Raw genomic sequence first — 17,248 nt, 5'->3', positions numbered from 1 at the left:
GCTCTGCCCGGCCCTGCTCTGCCCGGCCCTGCTCTACTCTCCTCTGCTACGCTCTGCCTGGCCCTGCTCTACTCTCCTCTGCTACGCTCCCTGCTCTACTCTCCTCTGCTACGCTCTGCCCGGCCCTGCTCTACTCTCCTCTGCTACGCTCTGCCCGGCCCTGCTCTACTCTCCTCTGCTACGCTCTGCCCGGCCCTGCTCTACTCTCCTCTGCTACACTCTGCCCGGCCCTGCTCTACTCTCCTCTGCTACGCTCTCCCCGGCCCTGCTCTACTCTCCTCTGCTACGCTCTGCCCGGCCCTGCTCTACTCTCCTCTGCTACGCTCTGCCCGGCCCTGCTCTACTCTCCTCTGCTACGCTCTGCCCGGCCCTGCTCTACTCTCCTCTGCTACACTCTGCCCGGCCCTGCTCTACTCTCCTCTGCTACGCTCTGCCTGGCCCTGCTCTACTCTCCTCTGCTACGCTCTGCCCGGCCCTGCTCTACTCTCCTCTGCTACGCTCTGCCCGGACCTGCTCTGCTCTACTCTACTCTGCTACGCTCTGCCCGGACCTGCTCTGCTCTACTCTACTCTGCTACGCTCTGCCCGGACCTGCTCTGCTCTACTCTACTCTGCTACGCTCTGCCCGGACCTGCTCTGCTCTACTCTACTCTGCTACGCTCTGCCTGGCCCTGCTCTACTCTCCTCTGCAACGCTCTGCCTGGCCCTGCTCTACTCTCCTCTGCAACGCTCTGCCCGGCCCTGCTCTACTCCCCTCTGCTACGCTCTGCCCGGCCCTGCTCTACTCTCCTCTGCTACGCTCTGCCCGGCCCTGCTCTACTCTCCTCTGCTACGCTCTGCCCTGCTCTGCTCTCCTCTGCTACACTCTGCCCGGCCCTGCTCTACTCCCCTCTGCTACGCTCTGCCCGGCCCTGCTCTACTCTCCTCTGCTACGCTCTGCCCGGCCCTGCTCTACTCTCCTCTGCTACGCTCTGCCCGGCCCTGCTCTACTCCCCTCTGCTACGCTCTGCCCGGCCCTGCTCTACTCTCCTCTGCTACGCTCTGCCCGGCCCTGCTCTACTCTCCTCTGCAACGCTCTGCCCTGCTCTGCCCGGCCCTGCTCTACTCCCCTCTGCTACGCTCTGCCCGGCCCTGCTCTACTCCCCTCTGCTACGCTCTGCCCGGCCCTGCTCTACTCTCCTCTGCTACGCTCTGCCCGGCCCTGCCCTGCTCTACTCTCCTCTGCTACGCTCTGCCTGGCCCTGCTCTACTCTCCTCTGCTACGCTCTGCCCAGCCCTGCTCTGCCCGGCCCTGCTCTACTCTCCTCTGCTACGCTCTGCCTGGCCCTGCTCTACTCTCCTCTGCAACGCTCTGCCCGGCCCTGCTCTACTCTCCTCTGCTACGCTCTGCCCGGCCCTGCTCTACTCTCCTCTGCTACGCTCTCCCCGGCCCTGCTCTACTCTCCTCTGCTACGCTCTGCCCGGCCCTGCTCTACTCTCCTCTGCTACGCTCTGCCCGGCCCTGCTCTACTCTCCTCTGCTACGCTCTGCCCGGACCTGCTCTGCTCTACTCTACTCTGCTACGCTCTGCCCGGACCTGCTCTGCTCTACTCTACTCTGCTACGCTCTGCCTGGCCCTGCTCTACTCTCCTCTGCTACGCTCTGACCGGCCCTGCTCTACTCTCCTCTGCTACGCTCTGCCCGGCCCTGCTCTACTCTCCTCTGCTACGCTCTGCCCGGACCTGCTCTGCTCTACTCTCCTCTGCTACGCTCTGCCTGGCCCTGCTCTACTCTCCTCTGCTACGCTCTGCCCGGCCCTGCTCTACTCCCCTCTGCTACGCTCTGCCCGGCCCTGCTCTACTCTCCTCTGCTACGCTCTGCCTGGCCCTGCTCTACTCTCCTCTGCTACGCTCTGCCTGGCCCTGCTCTACTCTCCTCTGCTACGCTCTGCCCGGCCCTGCTCTGCCCGGCCCTGCTCTACTCTCCTCTGCTACGCTCTGCCTGGCCCTGCTCTACTCTCCTCTGCTACGCTCCCTGCTCTACTCTCCTCTGCTACGCTCTGCCCGGCCCTGCTCTACTCTCCTCTGCTACGCTCTGCCCGGCCCTGCTCTACTCTCCTCTGCTACGCTCTGCCCGGCCCTGCTCTACTCTCCTCTGCTACACTCTGCCCGGCCCTGCTCTACTCTCCTCTGCTACGCTCTCCCCGGCCCTGCTCTACTCTCCTCTGCTACGCTCTGCCCGGCCCTGCTCTACTCTCCTCTGCTACGCTCTGCCCGGCCCTGCTCTACTCTCCTCTGCTACGCTCTGCCCGGCCCTGCTCTACTCTCCTCTGCTACACTCTGCCCGGCCCTGCTCTACTCTCCTCTGCTACGCTCTGCCCGGCCCTGCTCTACTCTCCTCTGCTACGCTCTGCCCGGCCCTGCTCTACTCTCCTCTGCTACGCTCTGCCCGGCCCTGCTCTACTCTCCTCTGCTACGCTCTGCCCGGCCCTGCTCTACTCTCCTCTGCTACGCTCTGCCTGGACCTGCTCAGCTCTACTCTACTCTGCTACGCTCTGCCCGGACCTGCTCTGCTCTACTCTACTCTGCTACGCTCTGCCTGGCCCTGCTCTACTCTCCTCTGCTACGCTCTGCCCGGCCCTGCTCTACTCCCCTCTGCTACGCTCTGCCCGGCCCTGCTCTACTCTCCTCTGCTACGCTCTGCCTGGCCCTGCTCTACTCTCCTCTGCTACGCTCTGCCTGGCCCTGCTCTACTCTCCTCTGCTACGCTCTGCCCGGCCCTGCTCTGCCCGGCCCTGCTCTACTCTCCTCTGCTACGCTCTGCCTGGCCCTGCTCTACTCTCCTCTGCTACGCTCTGCCTGGCCCTGCTCTACTCTCCTCTGCTACGCTCCCTGCTCTACTCTCCTCTGCTACGCTCTGCCTGGCCCTGCTCTACTCTCCTCTGCTACGCTCTGCCTGGCCCTGCTCTACTCTCCTCTGCTACGCTCCCTGCTCTACTCTCCTCTGCTACGCTCTGCCCAGCCCTGCTCTGCCCGGCCCTGCTCTACTCTCCTCTGCTACGCTCTGCCTGGCCCTGCTCTACTCTCCTCTGCAACGCTCTGCCCGGCCCTGCTCTACTCTCCTCTGCTACGCTCTGCCCGGCCCTGCTCTACTCTCCTCTGCTACGCTCTCCCCGGCCCTGCTCTACTCTCCTCTGCTACGCTCTGCCCGGCCCTGCTCTACTCTCCTCTGCTACGCTCTGCCCGGCCCTGCTCTACTCTCCTCTGCTACGCTCTGCCCGGACCTGCTCTGCTCTACTCTACTCTGCTACGCTCTGCCCGGACCTGCTCTGCTCTACTCTACTCTGCTACGCTCTGCCTGGCCCTGCTCTACTCTCCTCTGCTACGCTCTGACCGGCCCTGCTCTACTCTCCTCTGCTACGCTCTGCCCGGCCCTGCTCTACTCTCCTCTGCTACGCTCTGCCCGGACCTGCTCTGCTCTACTCTCCTCTGCTACGCTCTGCCTGGCCCTGCTCTACTCTCCTCTGCTACGCTCTGCCCGGCCCTGCTCTACTCCCCTCTGCTACGCTCTGCCCGGCCCTGCTCTACTCTCCTCTGCTACGCTCTGCCCGGCCCTGCTCTACTCTCCTCTGCTACGCTCTGCCCGGCCCTGCTCTACTCTCCTCTGCTACGCTCTGCCTGGCCCTGCTCTACTCTCCTCTGCTACGCTCTGCCTGGCCCTGCTCTACTCTCCTCTGCTACGCTCTGCCCGGCCCTGCTCTGCCCGGCCCTGCTCTACTCTCCTCTGCTACGCTCTGCCTGGCCCTGCTCTACTCTCCTCTGCTACGCTCCCTGCTCTACTCTCCTCTGCTACGCTCTGCCCGGCCCTGCTCTACTCTCCTCTGCTACGCTCTGCCCGGCCCTGCTCTACTCTCCTCTGCTACGCTCTGCCTGGCCCTGCTCTACTCTCCTCTGCTACGCTCTGCCTGGCCCTGCTCTACTCTCCTCTGCTACGCTCTGCCCGGCCCTGCTCTGCCCGGCCCTGCTCTACTCTCCTCTGCTACGCTCTGCCTGGCCCTGCTCTACTCTCCTCTGCTACGCTCTGCCTGGCCCTGCTCTACTCTCCTCTGCTACGCTCCCTGCTCTACTCTCCTCTGCTACGCTCTGCCCGGCCCTGCTCTGCACGGCCCTGCTCTACTCTCCTCTGCTACGCTCCCTGCTCTACTCTCCTCTGCTACACTCTGCCCGGCCCTGCTCTACTCTCCTCTGCTACGCTCTCCCCGGCCCTGCTCTACTCTCCTCTGCTACGCTCTGCCCGGCCCTGCTCTACTCTCCTCTGCTACGCTCTGCCCGGCCCTGCTCTACTCTCCTCTGCTACGCTCTGCCCGGCCCTGCTCTACTCTCCTCTGCTACGCTCTGCCCGGCCCTGCTCTACTCTCCTCTGCTACGCTCTGCCCGGACCTGCTCTGCTACGCTCTGCCCGGACCTGCTCTGCTCTACTCTACTCTGCTACGCTCTGCCTGGCCCTGCTCTACTCTCCTCTGCTACGCTCTGCCCGGCCCTGCTCTACTCCCCTCTGCTACGCTCTGCCGGGCCCTGCTCTACTCTCCTCTGCTACGCTCTGCCTGGCCCTGCTCTACTCTCCTCTGCTACGCTCTGCCTGGCCCTGCTCTACTCTCCTCTGCTACGCTCTGCCCGGCCCTGCTCTGCCCGGCCCTGCTCTACTCTCCTCTGCTACGCTCTGCCTGGCCCTGCTCTACTCTCCTCTGCTACGCTCTGCCTGGCCCTGCTCTACTCTCCTCTGCTACGCTCCCTGCTCTACTCTCCTCTGCTACGCTCTCCCCGGCCCTGCTCTGCACGGCCCTGCTCTACTCTCCTCTGCTACGCTCCCTGCTCTACTCTCCTCTGCTACACTCTGCCCGGCCCTGCTCTACTCTCCTCTGCTACGCTCTCCCCGGCCCTGCTCTACTCTCCTCTGCTACGCTCTGCCCGGCCCTGCTCTACTCTCCTCTGCTACGCTCTGCCCGGCCCTGCTCTACTCTCCTCTGCTACGCTCTGCCCGGCCCTGCTCTACTCTCCTCTGCTACGCTCTGCCCGGCCCTGCTCTACTCTCCTCTGCTACGCTCTGCCCGGCCCTGCTCTACTCTCCTCTGCTACGCTCTGCCCGGCCCTGCTCTACTCTCCTCTGCTACGCTCTGCCCTGCTCTGCCCGGCCCTGCTCTACTCTCCTCTGCTACGCTCTGCCCGGCCCTGCTCTACTCTCCTCTGCTACGCTCTGCCTGGACCTGCTCTGCTCTACTCTACTCTGCTACGCTCTGCCCGGACCTGCTCTGCTCTACTCTACTCTGCTACGCTCTGCCTGGCCCTGCTCTACTCTCCTCTGCTACGCTCTGCCCGGCCCTGCTCTACTCTCCTCTGCTACGCTCTGCCTGGCCCTGCTCTACTCTCCTCTGCTACGCTCTGCCTGGCCCTGCTCTACTCTCCTCTGCTACGCTCTGCCCGGCCCTGCTCTGCCCGGCCCTGCTCTACTCTCCTCTGCTACGCTCTGCCTGGCCCTGCTCTACTCTCCTCTGCTACGCTCTGCCTGGCCCTGCTCTACTCTCCTCTGCTACGCTCCCTGCTCTACTCTCCTCTGCTACGCTCTGCCCGGCCCTGCTCTGCACGGCCCTGCTCTACTCTCCTCTGCTACGCTCCCTGCTCTACTCTCCTCTGCTACACTCTGCCCGGCCCTGCTCTACTCTCCTCTGCTACGCTCTCCCCGGCCCTGCTCTACTCTCCTCTGCTACGCTCTGCCCGGCCCTGCTCTACTCTCCTCTGCTACGCTCTGCCCGGCCCTGCTCTACTCTCCTCTGCTACGCTCTGCCCGGCCCTGCTCTACTCTCCTCTGCTACGCTCTGCCCGGCCCTGCTCTACTCTCCTCTGCTACGCTCTGCCCGGACCTGCTCTGCTACGCTCTGCCCGGACCTGCTCTGCTCTACTCTACTCTGCTACGCTCTGCCTGGCCCTGCTCTACTCTCCTCTGCTACGCTCTGCCCGGCCCTGCTCTACTCCCCTCTGCTACGCTCTGCCCGGCCCTGCTCTACTCTCCTCTGCTACGCTCTGCCCGGCCCTGCTCTACTCTCCTCTGCTACGCTCTGCCTGGCCCTGCTCTACTCTCCTCTGCTACGCTCTGCCCGGCCCTGCTCTGCCCGGCCCTGCTCTACTCTCCTCTGCTACGCTCTGCCTGGCCCTGCTCTACTCTCCTCTGCTACGCTCTGCCTGGCCCTGCTCTACTCTCCTCTGCTACGCTCCCTGCTCTACTCTCCTCTGCTACGCTCTGCCCGGCCCAGCTCTGCACGGCCCTGCTCTACTCTCCTCTGCTACGCTCCCTGCTCTACTCTCCTCTGCTACCCTCTGCCCGGCCCTGCTCTACTCTCCTCTGCTACGCTCTCCCCGGCCCTGCTCTACTCTCCTCTGCTACGCTCTGCCCGGCCCTGCTCTACTCTCCTCTGCTACGCTCTGCCCGGCCCTGCTCTACTCTCCTCTGCTACGCTCTGCCCGGCCCTGCTCTACTCTACTCTGCTACGCTCTGCCCGGCCCTGCTCTACTCCCCTCTGCTACGCTCTGCCCGGCCCTGCTCTGCCCGGCCCTGCCCTGCTCTACTCTCCTCTGCTACGCTCTGCCTGGCCCTGCTCTACTCTCCTCTGCTACGCTCTGCCCGGCCCTGCTCTACTCTCCTCTGCTACGCTCTGCCCGGCCCTGCCCTGCTCTACTCTCCTCTGCTACGCTCTGCCCGGCCCTGCTCTACTCTCCTCTGCTACGCTCTGCCCAGCCCTGCTCTGCCCGGCCCTGCTCTACTCTCCTCTGCTACGCTCTGCCTGGCCCTGCTCTGCCCGGCCCTGCTCTACTCTCCTCTGCTACGCTCTGCCTGGCCCTGCTCTGCCCGGCCCTGCTCTACTCTCCTCTGCTACGCTCTGCCTGGCCCTGCTCTGCCCTGCTCTGCCCGGCCCTGCTCTGCCCTGATCTCATTGTCCTCTCAGCAGCATGCCAGTCTTAACACTTCATGCTTTAGCGATGGCCGCGCTTTAAAAAAAGGTTCACAGAAAAAATCACCATGGCTATCGGTGTGGGATGCAGGGGGTAGAAATCCTAATTGTCAGTTTAAGTCTGTTCCCTCCCTTCAGAGACAGAGGAGAGGTATATGGTAAGAGCGATCTTAAATCACACTCCTGGTCAGGCGTTCATTAAAGCCATAATACCAGGCTCTCTCTCTAATGGAAATGGAAGCCAGCGCGGGCAGCTCTCTCTAGCGTTGGGGTGTAAATTACAGTCTAAGGCCCAGCCTAGTTGGGAAACTTCCCTGGCTCTGACAGGTGCAGCCTGAATTAGCTGTAGTTCTGTTCTAGCAGTCAGTAGGAGAGCGCTGCTATTGATTTTAACCGCTGTTGCACTTCCTATCTGAAAGGGAATGTGTATTACAAGGACTGAGCACATCAATCACTCTGCTTCTCGACTACTCTCCCCTGGCTGGTGCCAGGCCCCTTCTGATTCAGAAAGGATAAACAAACAGAACGGACCCAAAACAAACCAGCACAAACACTGGCTGGAATGAGTAGGTGGATACACATGTATTATAACATAATATAACCTCTATTGCACTCCTAATTTGCACTCCTAATTCATTGTTGATCCTCCATGTTGGCAGTGTGTAGGCTATGTGATAGCAGTGTGTTGGCTGTGTGATAGCAGTGTGTTGGCTGTGTGATAGCAGTGTGTTGGCTGTGTGATAGCAGTGTGTTGGCTGTGTGATAGCAGTGTGTTGGCTGTGTGTTAGCAGTGGGTTGGCAGTGTGATATCAGTGTGTTGGCTGTGTGATAGCAGTGTGTTGGCTGTGTGATAGCAGTGTGTTGGCTGTGTGATAGCTGTGTGTTGGCGGTGTGATAGCAGTGTGTTGGCAGTGTGATAGCAGTGTGTTGGCTGTGTGATAGCAGTGTGTTGGCTGTGTGATAGCAGTGTGTTGGCAGTGTGATAGCAGTGTGTTGGCAGTGTGTCATCTTCATTGCAGGCCATGTCCTGGGTTATGCGTCATCTTGGTCAAACAGCTGGCGTCAACTCCTTCAGCTCTCCACTCACCCCGGCCTCCCTCTCCCCCAGTCCCCACTCCCTTAAGCATGTTAATGACCTGGCTTCCTGCGTGTCTCAGAGTGGTAACAAACACATGGAGATGTGGAGCAGCTATGCAGTCCATGGCTTGTTCTCCATGCACGACCTGCTGCTTATCATAGCCTGCTGGCCTCTCTCTCAGCCTGCTGGCCTCTCTCTCAGCCTGCTGGCCTCTCTCTCACAGCCTGCTGGCCTCTCTCTCAGCCTGCTGGCCTCTCTCTCAGCCTGCTAGCCTCTCTCTCTCAGCCTGCTGGCCTCTCTCTCTCATCCTGCTGGCCTCTCACTCAGCCAGCTGGCCTCTCTCTCTCAGCCTGCTGGCCTCTCTCTCTCACAGCCTGCGGGCCTCTCTCTCTCTCAGCCTGCTGGCCTCTCTCTCTCTCAGCCTGCTGGCCTCTCTCTCTCTCAGCCTGCTGGCCTCTCTCTCTCTCAGCCTGCTGGCCTCTCTCTCTCTCAGCCTGCTGGCATGTCTCTCTCTCAGCCTGCTGGCCTCTCTCTCTCTCAGCCTGCTGGCCTCTCTCTCTCTCAGCCTGCTGGCCTCTCTCTCACAGCCTGCTGGCCTCTCTCTCACAGCCTGCTGGCCTCTCTCTCTCTCAAAGCCTGCTGGCCTCTCTCTCTCACAGCCTGCTGGCCTCTCTCTCTCACAGCCTGCTGGCCTCTCTCTCACAGCCTGCTGGCCTCTCTCTCTCACAGCCTGCTGGCCTCTCTCTCGCAGCCTGCTAACCTCTCTCTCTCACAGCCTGCTGGCCTCTCTCTCACAGCCTGCTGGCCTCTCTCTCTCTCAGCCTGCTGGCCTCTCTCTCTCTCAGCCTGCTGGCCTCTCTCTCTCAGCCTGCTGGCCTCTCTCTCACAGCCTGCTGGCCTCGCTCTCTCACAGCCTGCTGGCCTCGCTCTCTCACAGCCTGCTGGCCTCGCTCTCTCACAGCCTGCTGGCCTCTCTCTCTCTCAGCCTGCTGGCCTCTCTCTCTCTCTCTCAGCCTGCTGGCCTCTCTATCTCTCAGCCTGCTGGCCTCTCTCTCTCTCAGCCTGCTGGCCTCTCTCTCTCTCAGCCTGCTGGCCTCTCTCTCACAGCCTGCTGGCCTCTCTCTCTCTCAAAGCCTGCTGGCCTCTCTCTCTCACAGCCTGCTGGCCTCTCTCTCTCACAGCCTGCTGGCCTCTCTCTCACAGCCTGCTGGCCTCTCTCTCACACAGCCTGCTGGCCTCTCTCTCGCAGCCTGCTAACCTCTCTCTCTCACAGCCTGCTGGCCTCTCTCTCACAGCCTGCTGGCCTCTCTCTCTCTCAGCCTGCTGGCCTCTCTCTCTCTCAGCCTGCTGGCCTCTCTCTCTCAGCCTGCTGGCCTCTCTCTCACAGCCTGCTGGCCTCGCTCTCTCACAGCCTGCTGGCCTCGCTCTCTCACAGCCTGCTGGCCTCGCTCTCCCACAGCCTGCTGGCCTCGCTCTCTCACAGCCTGCTGGCCTCTCTCTCTCTCTCTCAGCCTGCTGGCCTCTCTCTCTCTCAGCCTGCTGGCCTCTCTCTCTCTCAGCCTGCTGGCCTCTCTCTCTCTCAGCCTGCTGGCCTCTCTCTCACAGCCTGCTGGCCTCTCTCTCTCTCAGCCTGCTGGCCTCTCTCTCTCAGCCCGCTGGCCTCTCTCTCTCAGCCCGCTGGCCCCTCTCTCTCTCAGCCCGCTGGCCTCTCTCTCTCTCTCTCAGCCTGATGGCCTCTCTCTCTCTCAGCCTGATGGCCTCTCTCTCTCTCAGCCTGATGGCCTCTCTCTCTCTCTCTCTCTCAGCCTGCTGGCCCCTCTCTCTCTCAGCCAGCTGGCCTCTCTCTCACAGACTGCTGGCCTCTCTCTCACAGCCTGGTGGACTCTCTCTCTCACCCTGCTGGCCTCTCTCTCACAGCCTGCTGACCTCTCTCTCAAAGCCTGCTGGCCTCTCTCTCACAGCCTGGTGGACTCTCTCTCAGCCTACTGTCCTCTCTCTCTCTCAGCCTGCTGGCCTCTCTCTCTCAGCCTGGTGGATTCTCTCTCTCAGCCTGGTGGACTCTCTCTCTCAGCCTGGTGGCCTCTCTCTCTCAGCCTGCCGGCCTCTCTCTCTCAGCCTGCCGGCCTCTCTCGCTCAGCCTTCCGGCTTCTCTCGCTCAGCCTTCCGGCTTCTCTCGCTCAGCCTGCCGGCCTCTCTCTCACAGCCTGCTGACCTCTCTCACTCAGCCTGCCGGCCTCTCTCTCACAGCCTGCTGGCCTTTCTCTCACAGCCTGCTGGCCTCTCTCTCACAGCCTGCTGGCCTCTCTCTCACAGCCTTGTGGACTCTCTCTCAGCCTACTGTCCTCTCTCTCTCTCAGCCTGCTGGCCTCTCTCTCTCAGCCTGGTGGATTCTCTCTCTCAGCCTGGTGGACTCTCTCTCTCAGCCTGGTGGCCTCTCTCTCTCAGCCTGCCGGCCTCTCTCCCTCAGCCTGCCGGCCTCTCTCTCTCAGCCTGCCGGCCTCTCTCTCACAGCCTGCTGACCTCTCTCTCTCAGCCTGCCGGCCTCTCTCTCACAGCCGGCTGGCCTTTCTCTCACAGCCTGCCGGCCTCTCTCTCACAGCCTGCTGACCTCTCTCTCAAAGCCTGCTGGCCTCTCTCTCACAGCCTGGTGGACTCTCTCTCAGCCTGCTGGTCTCTCTCTCAGCCTACTGTCCTCTCTCTCTCAGCCTGCTGGCCTCTCTCTCTCAGCCTGCTGGCCTCTCTCTCTCAGCCTGCTGGCCTCTCTCTCTCAGCCTGCTGGCCTCTCTCTCTCAGCCAGCTGGCCTCTCTCTCACAGCCTGCTGTTCTCAATCTCAAAGCCTGCTGGCCTCTCTCTCACAGCCTGGTGGACTCTCTCTCTCAGCCTGCTGGCCTCTCTCTCTCAGCCTGCTGGCCTCTCTCTCTCAGCCAGCTGGCCTCTCTCTCTCAGCCAGCTGGCCTCTCTCTCTCAGCCAGCTGGCCTCTCTCTCTCAGCCAGCTGGCCCCTTCTCTCAGCCAGCTGGCCCTCTCTCTCACAGCCTGCTGGCTTCTTTCTCAGCCTAGTGGCTGTCTCAGCCTGCTGTCCTCTCTCTCAGCCTGCTGGACTCTCTCACAGCCCAGTCCACTGACCCGGCAACAGAGCCTCGTACCTCCTAATGCAGGTTGTATCTCCTGTCCTCACACAGATACGTGTGCACACACATGCATACACTCTCTGAGGTGGGTGTGATGACAAATGGCACTCCGTCCAGCCCTTAAGCACAGCTCTCCCTTGTACAACCCCTGACCTCTCAGCAAAGTGCTGTAACAGAAAGGTTACAGCCCATCAATCAGACTCCATCAATCACCCTGCTACCCCCTGGTCTGTCACAAAGCTTTACCCTCTCTCTCTCTCTCTCTCTGACGGACAGCTTCAGGAACACAAACACTACACCAGCCCCCGGCCTCCGCCTCTACAGCCGCAGCCCCTCCACTCCTGCCTGCCTGCCTGGCTGTATCACCCTCACCCCTACATAAATGCCATAACAGCCATAATATAGCAGCTCCTCTCATCCATGTAAGGTGCAGCTCTGCTTCTGTCCACTCCTCCTAAGTAGGCTCTGTGGCTCTGTCTGGCCCCCGGCCTCCATCTCATCCCTCAGTGCCACATCTACTGCAACATCAGCACCCACACATGGTTCCTGACAGGTCAGGACTGACTCTAGGACTCAGTGGTCTCTAGGACCCAGCAGACTGGTGACAGTCAGTCACAGAGACTCCACCACCATCACCATTATAGTCCAACTGGATGCTGATTGGACAATGTGTGACTCAAGTCTCAAAAGCTTTCCCTGTTATTGTCTATCAGTCCCATTCTCCAGAGTACTGCTCCTGTACTTATGTTAATACCGCTGAGTGTTCGTTTTTTCATTCTAGTTACTGTAAAGTACAGCAAGATAACAGAGCCTGCTGTTTTACATGTTCCTGGAGACAGCCGTTAATAACATTGGGCCTAATGTCAAATATTCCCCCGGTGTCTGACGACAAGGAGGCCTGGTTGGGGGAGTTAATTGTTGGAGAGGGGTGATGATAAAAAGGCGTAGAGTAGAAGTCAGGGCGCTCTTTGGGCCATCTTCTACAATTACACAGGGAAACGTATTGTTAATTATCACTTTCTTTATGCGGAGCCATTATCAATGTCCCTGGCAGGCAGAGGAGAAGAGCAGGAGAGGAACTAGAGGACTGATCTGTGTGTCAGAGGGCCAACAGTACAGTTACACATGGATGAGGACTGTTAATAACACCAGGGATGGAAGGGAGAGGAGGGGGAGGTAAAGGAGGTAAAGGAGGCTGATGATAGAGAAAGGTTATAATATATTTAAACACAGAGTCAATTCCTCATCAGGATGTGTTGTGGTAGATCACAGTGGGTGGTTGGTTGTGTGTGTGTTCTGTGTTCGCTCCACACGCAGAAGAGAAAGGCCCAGCACAGCCTAACACTGCCTGTTACTCAAAGCTAGTCAAATAAAGAGATGTCCACCAGCGTTAATGATGTGGATTTATGACATAATTCACGGTCGGAAACTCGGTTTCCAGGATGGGAACTATGGTGGTATAAATAAGAGTAAATAATGTTACCGTGGAAATAACATCAACACTGTTGACATTTAATTCCATGTGTCAGACACAAACAAATACTTTGATAGGACAGGGTAGGTAGGAGTTTTCTTATTTGGCATATGCTACATATCATGGATATAATCACTGTGGTGCCATCATTTTTCCATTTACAAAAGTTACTTCTTATTGACATTCATATCCACATTCCTCCCTCCCTCTCTCCCTCCCTCCCTCCCCACATGCAGAACAAGCCCTCAAATCAACCCTACTTCGTTCTATTGGAGATTGTGTGAATGTGCAGACAGATACCAACACATTAGCATCACATTCACAGCGGAGACCAGAGGAGTGCATGTTGTCTTAATTGGCCCGCTAAAAGGCAATAATTAGTCAACATTAATGTTCCATCGTCTGGCTCAAATAGCTTCTGAAAGGTGCAAAGTTTTCCAAACTGCCATCAGGCAGCTTGTAATATTAAACATCTATCCAACTCTCAACATGGGGGGGTGGTTTTCTAATGGGTTCAGTAGGGATTCCTGGTACTCGGCACGAGACACAAATATCTCAAATTAAGAAAATTATACTGTGGAGTGAAGCCTACAAAATAAATGGCACAGTGTGGCATTTTCTGTGAAGAGATGTTATTTGTGGTTATTTCTTGGAAGACGTCGACATCTCGCTTACCTTGTTTTAGGGGACGTCGTTAGCCATTCCTCATGCTTTTCAAACGTTATCAAGTAAGCTGCGATTTCCTGTGAGAGAGAAGAGAGGGAGGGAGGGAGGGAGGGAGGGAGGGAGGGAGGGAGGAAAGGCTTCAGTCACCTGGAGCTAGTGTTGCTAATACATTGTGGAGACCACGGTTCATTGACCTTCAGACAGGAGAACACACAGCACAAACACAGAGAGAGCAAAGAGAAGACATGATGCAAGTCCTATGCTTATAAAGGACCAGCCAGGTAAATGTAGATTGGGTAAAGTAGCACACAGTAGACAGACAGAGACAAGAGATGCAACACACAGCAGCAGAGGTCAGATCCTATTTGAGACCATCTTAGTTAAGCAGGTTTTGATCAACCTCTCCTCCGAAGACTTCAAGGTGCTTCTCACACAGATTGACGTCTCCAGCGTTTCACATTCAGAGAGCGGCGTTTCATTTTCCTTGGTTCGATCCTCCCCCCAATCCGCTTTGGTCTGCCCTTGACACCCATCTATGTAGCCATCCACTCTTTAGCATAGGAATAATCAGCACACACCACTCACACAGTACATTGCCATGTACTGGAACTAGGCTAACTAGTATGTGGATACTATAAAGTCCTCTACATGTGCAGTAAAGGAGATGCTATGAAGTGCAGTGAAGGAGATGCTACAGCTACTATAGATAAATGTACACTGAACAAAAATATAAACAGAACATGTAGAGCGTAAAGGTCCCATGTTTCATGAGCTGAAATAAAATATCCCAGAAATGTTCCATATGCACAAAAAGCTTATTTGTCTCAAATTGTGTTCACAAATGTATTTACATTCCTGTTAGTGAGCATTTCTCCTTTGCCAAGATAATCCATCCACCTGACAGGTGTGGCATATCAAAAAGCTGATTAAACAGCATGATCCTTACACAGGTGCACCTTGTGCTGGGGACAATAAAAGGCCACTCTAAAATGTGCAGTTTTGTCAAACAACACAATGCCACAGATGTCTCAAGTTTTGGGGGAACGTGCAGTTGGCATGCTGATTGCAGGAATGTCCACCAGAGCTGTTGCCAGATCATGTAATGTTAATTTCTCTAATAAGCCACCTCCGGTGTTGTTTTAAAGAATTTGGCAGTACGTCCAACCTGACTCGCAACCGCAGACCACGAGTAACCATGCCAGCCCAGGACCTCCACATCCAGCTTCTTCACCTGCAGGATCGTCTGAGACCAGACACCTGGACAGCTGATGAAACTTTGGGTTTGCACAACCGAAGAATTTCTGCACAAACTGTCAGAAACCATGTAAGGGAACCTCATCTCATCTCAGCTCGTCGTCCTCACCAGAGTCTTAATCTGACTGCAGTTCGGCTTCAGTGGGGAAATGCTCACAATTCTCTGGCCACTGGCACGCTGGAGATGTGTGCTCTTCACGGATGAATCCCACTTTCAACTGTACCAGGTAGATGGTAGACAGCATGTATGCCGTTAGACAGCGTGTATGCCGTCAGGTTGATGAGTGGTTTGCTGATGTCAACGGTTTGCTGATGTCCGAGTGCCCCATGGTGGCGGTGGGGTTATGGTATGGGCAGACATAAGCTACAAACAACAAACACAATTGCATTTTATCGATGGCAATTTGAATGTACAGAGATACCATGACGAGATCCTGAGGCCCATTGTCATGCCATTTTTCCGCCGCCATCACCTCATGTTTCACCTTGATAATGCACGGCCCCATGTTGCAAGGATCTGCACACAATTCCTGGAAGCTGAAAATGTCCCAGTTCTCCAATGGCCTGCATACTCACCAGACATGTCACCCATTGAGCATGTTTGGGATGCTCTGGATCGACATGTACGACAATGTGTTCCAGTTCCCGCCAATATCCAGCAACTTCTCACAGCTATTGAAGAGGAGTGGGACAACATTCCACAGGCCACAATCAACAGCCTGATCAACTCTATATGAAGGAGATGAGTTGTGCTGCATGAGGTGGTCACACCAGATACTGACTGGTTTAGTGATCCAAAAAGGTATCTGTGATCAACATATGCATATCTGTATTCCCAGTCATGTGAAATCCATAGATTAGGGCCAAATGAATTGACTTTCCTTATACGAACCGCAACTCAGTCAAATCTTTGAAATGGTTGCATGCTGCGTTTCTATTTTGTTCAGTGTAGATAATTGAGATACTATAGGGGCTGTCATGTTTTCAATGATCACAGTGGCTCTTGTGTCAGTCAGAGTATAAAGGCATAGCAGGCCAGGCTACCCACCCATTCTCACACCAAACTAATGGGCAGCACTTTGGATGCTGCCAGACAACCTCATGATTACCAGTGACAGCCAGCAATTCATCCCTCAGCCAGAGCATTTGTCAGCTACTCAGACAGAGAGACAGACAGACAGACACCTAGATGAGGAGGCATGGAGGAGAGACCTGGTGTCATCTCCTACAATAATATCATCTTTCGATATCTAGGGATGTGTGTGTCTCTGTGTGGTGTGTGTTCACGTTGGTGTGTGAACAAAACTCTTTGTGTATATGGGCTATGTTTACACAATATGTCCCTTCACGTGTGCTGCTACTTGTCCTGTCCACACGGGGAAATAACGTCAACAATAACGGGAGAAGCAACAACGGAAATCGCAGCAACAAGAGATAATATCAGCTGAATAAATCCCCATTCACATACAGAATAATCCCATAGTGTCGGAGAGAGTACACACGCACACGCACAAACACACACACTCGCATAAACACCCACACACACCCACACCCACACACACACACACACACACACACACACACACACACTATGCCCAGTGAGATGAACATCTATGGCTAGGAGCTGAGAAGCAGCCTCCCCCTGGTCCTGTGTCATGATGAGTGTGTCCTGGCAGTGACCAGCACCACAAGAGCCTAATCCTGGCTGAGCCTGCCCAAGGGGCTGCTGGGGGAACCAGGGTGAGGAAGGAGCCAAGGTGAGGAGGGATCTCAGGCTGGCAGGGGTCCCGCTGGGGAGCGAGGGAGCATGACATGGCTTCCAGGTGCAGGCTGGGAGATAATAAAGCGTCGATTAACTTCCTGTCTCCCTGCCATAATGACCAGAGGGGAGGAAGCCATGGCCACAGCATGACAAGGTGGGGGCTAGAGCTGTTGTCTCTTCACTCCAGCAAGTAGTTTAGGATTGAATTAGGAAAAGGGTACAATAACATGAAGAGAAATGTCAACCTACAGTGGTGTAAAGCGTTTTGGAGTTACTGAGCTAAATATGGACATTCAGGCCCCTGAGACTAGAAGCATATGGAGCACAAGGAGAACAGAGAGGATGGTCCTTTTACTGTGCCAACCAAAACTACACTGTTGTGGCTAAGTAAATACAGTATCTGAGTGGAATATTCACATAATGGTAACATGTCTCCTCAGCTAAGATATAGGAGAAACACTACAGTGCAGGGATGGACACAACTAGACCTATGTTTTGTGCAGGACCATCACCAACAAGAAATATACTTTCCTGCACATATTACGAAATACATTTGAATAAAAGGGTGACTACTACATTCATTTCCTCCCTCCCTCCTAAAAGAGGCAGATGCTGTTGGGAGGAGTGTTCAATTCGGGAGGAATAAATAGCTGGTGTAAACTCTTCCGGTGGCCTCAGCCCTCCACATCACTCTCGTCTGAGCAGTCCGCCGGCCAGGCTGGGCAGCTGGAGATGAAATAGCGGGCCCAGTCGGTCTGGTAAATAAAAGAGGAGTGGATGGAGGCTCTCTCTCTCTCTCTCTCTGTCTCTCTGTCTCTCTCTCTCTCTCTCTCCATCGCCCCCCCTCTCTCTCTCTCTCTCTCTCTCTCTCTCTCTCTCTCTCTCTCTCTCTCTCTCCATCG

General features: G+C 56.9%; 1 protein-coding gene across 9 annotated transcripts in view; it reads right to left on the bottom strand.

The window, feature by feature from the left end:
* The window catches only part of LOC110532462 (calmodulin-binding transcription activator 1), a 617,258-nt gene that overhangs the window by 391,245 nt on the left and 208,765 nt on the right, over positions 1-17,248 (bottom strand). For all 9 annotated transcript variants that reach the window (XM_036988465.2, XM_036988466.2, XM_036988468.2 and 6 more), the window contains one exon: positions 13,340-13,407. In XM_036988465.2, coding sequence (XP_036844360.2) covers positions 13,340-13,407 — 68 coding nt within the window. The remainder of the gene's footprint in view (positions 1-13,339; positions 13,408-17,248) is intronic.

This window comes from Oncorhynchus mykiss, chromosome 9 (assembly GCF_057628025.1).
Source record: "Oncorhynchus mykiss isolate SJ-2025 chromosome 9, ASM5762802v1, whole genome shotgun sequence".
NCBI classification, from domain to species: Eukaryota; Metazoa; Chordata; class Actinopteri; order Salmoniformes; family Salmonidae; genus Oncorhynchus; species Oncorhynchus mykiss.
The sequence above is the reverse complement of the archived record's forward strand: the minus strand, read 5'-3'. Positions and strand labels throughout refer to the sequence as shown.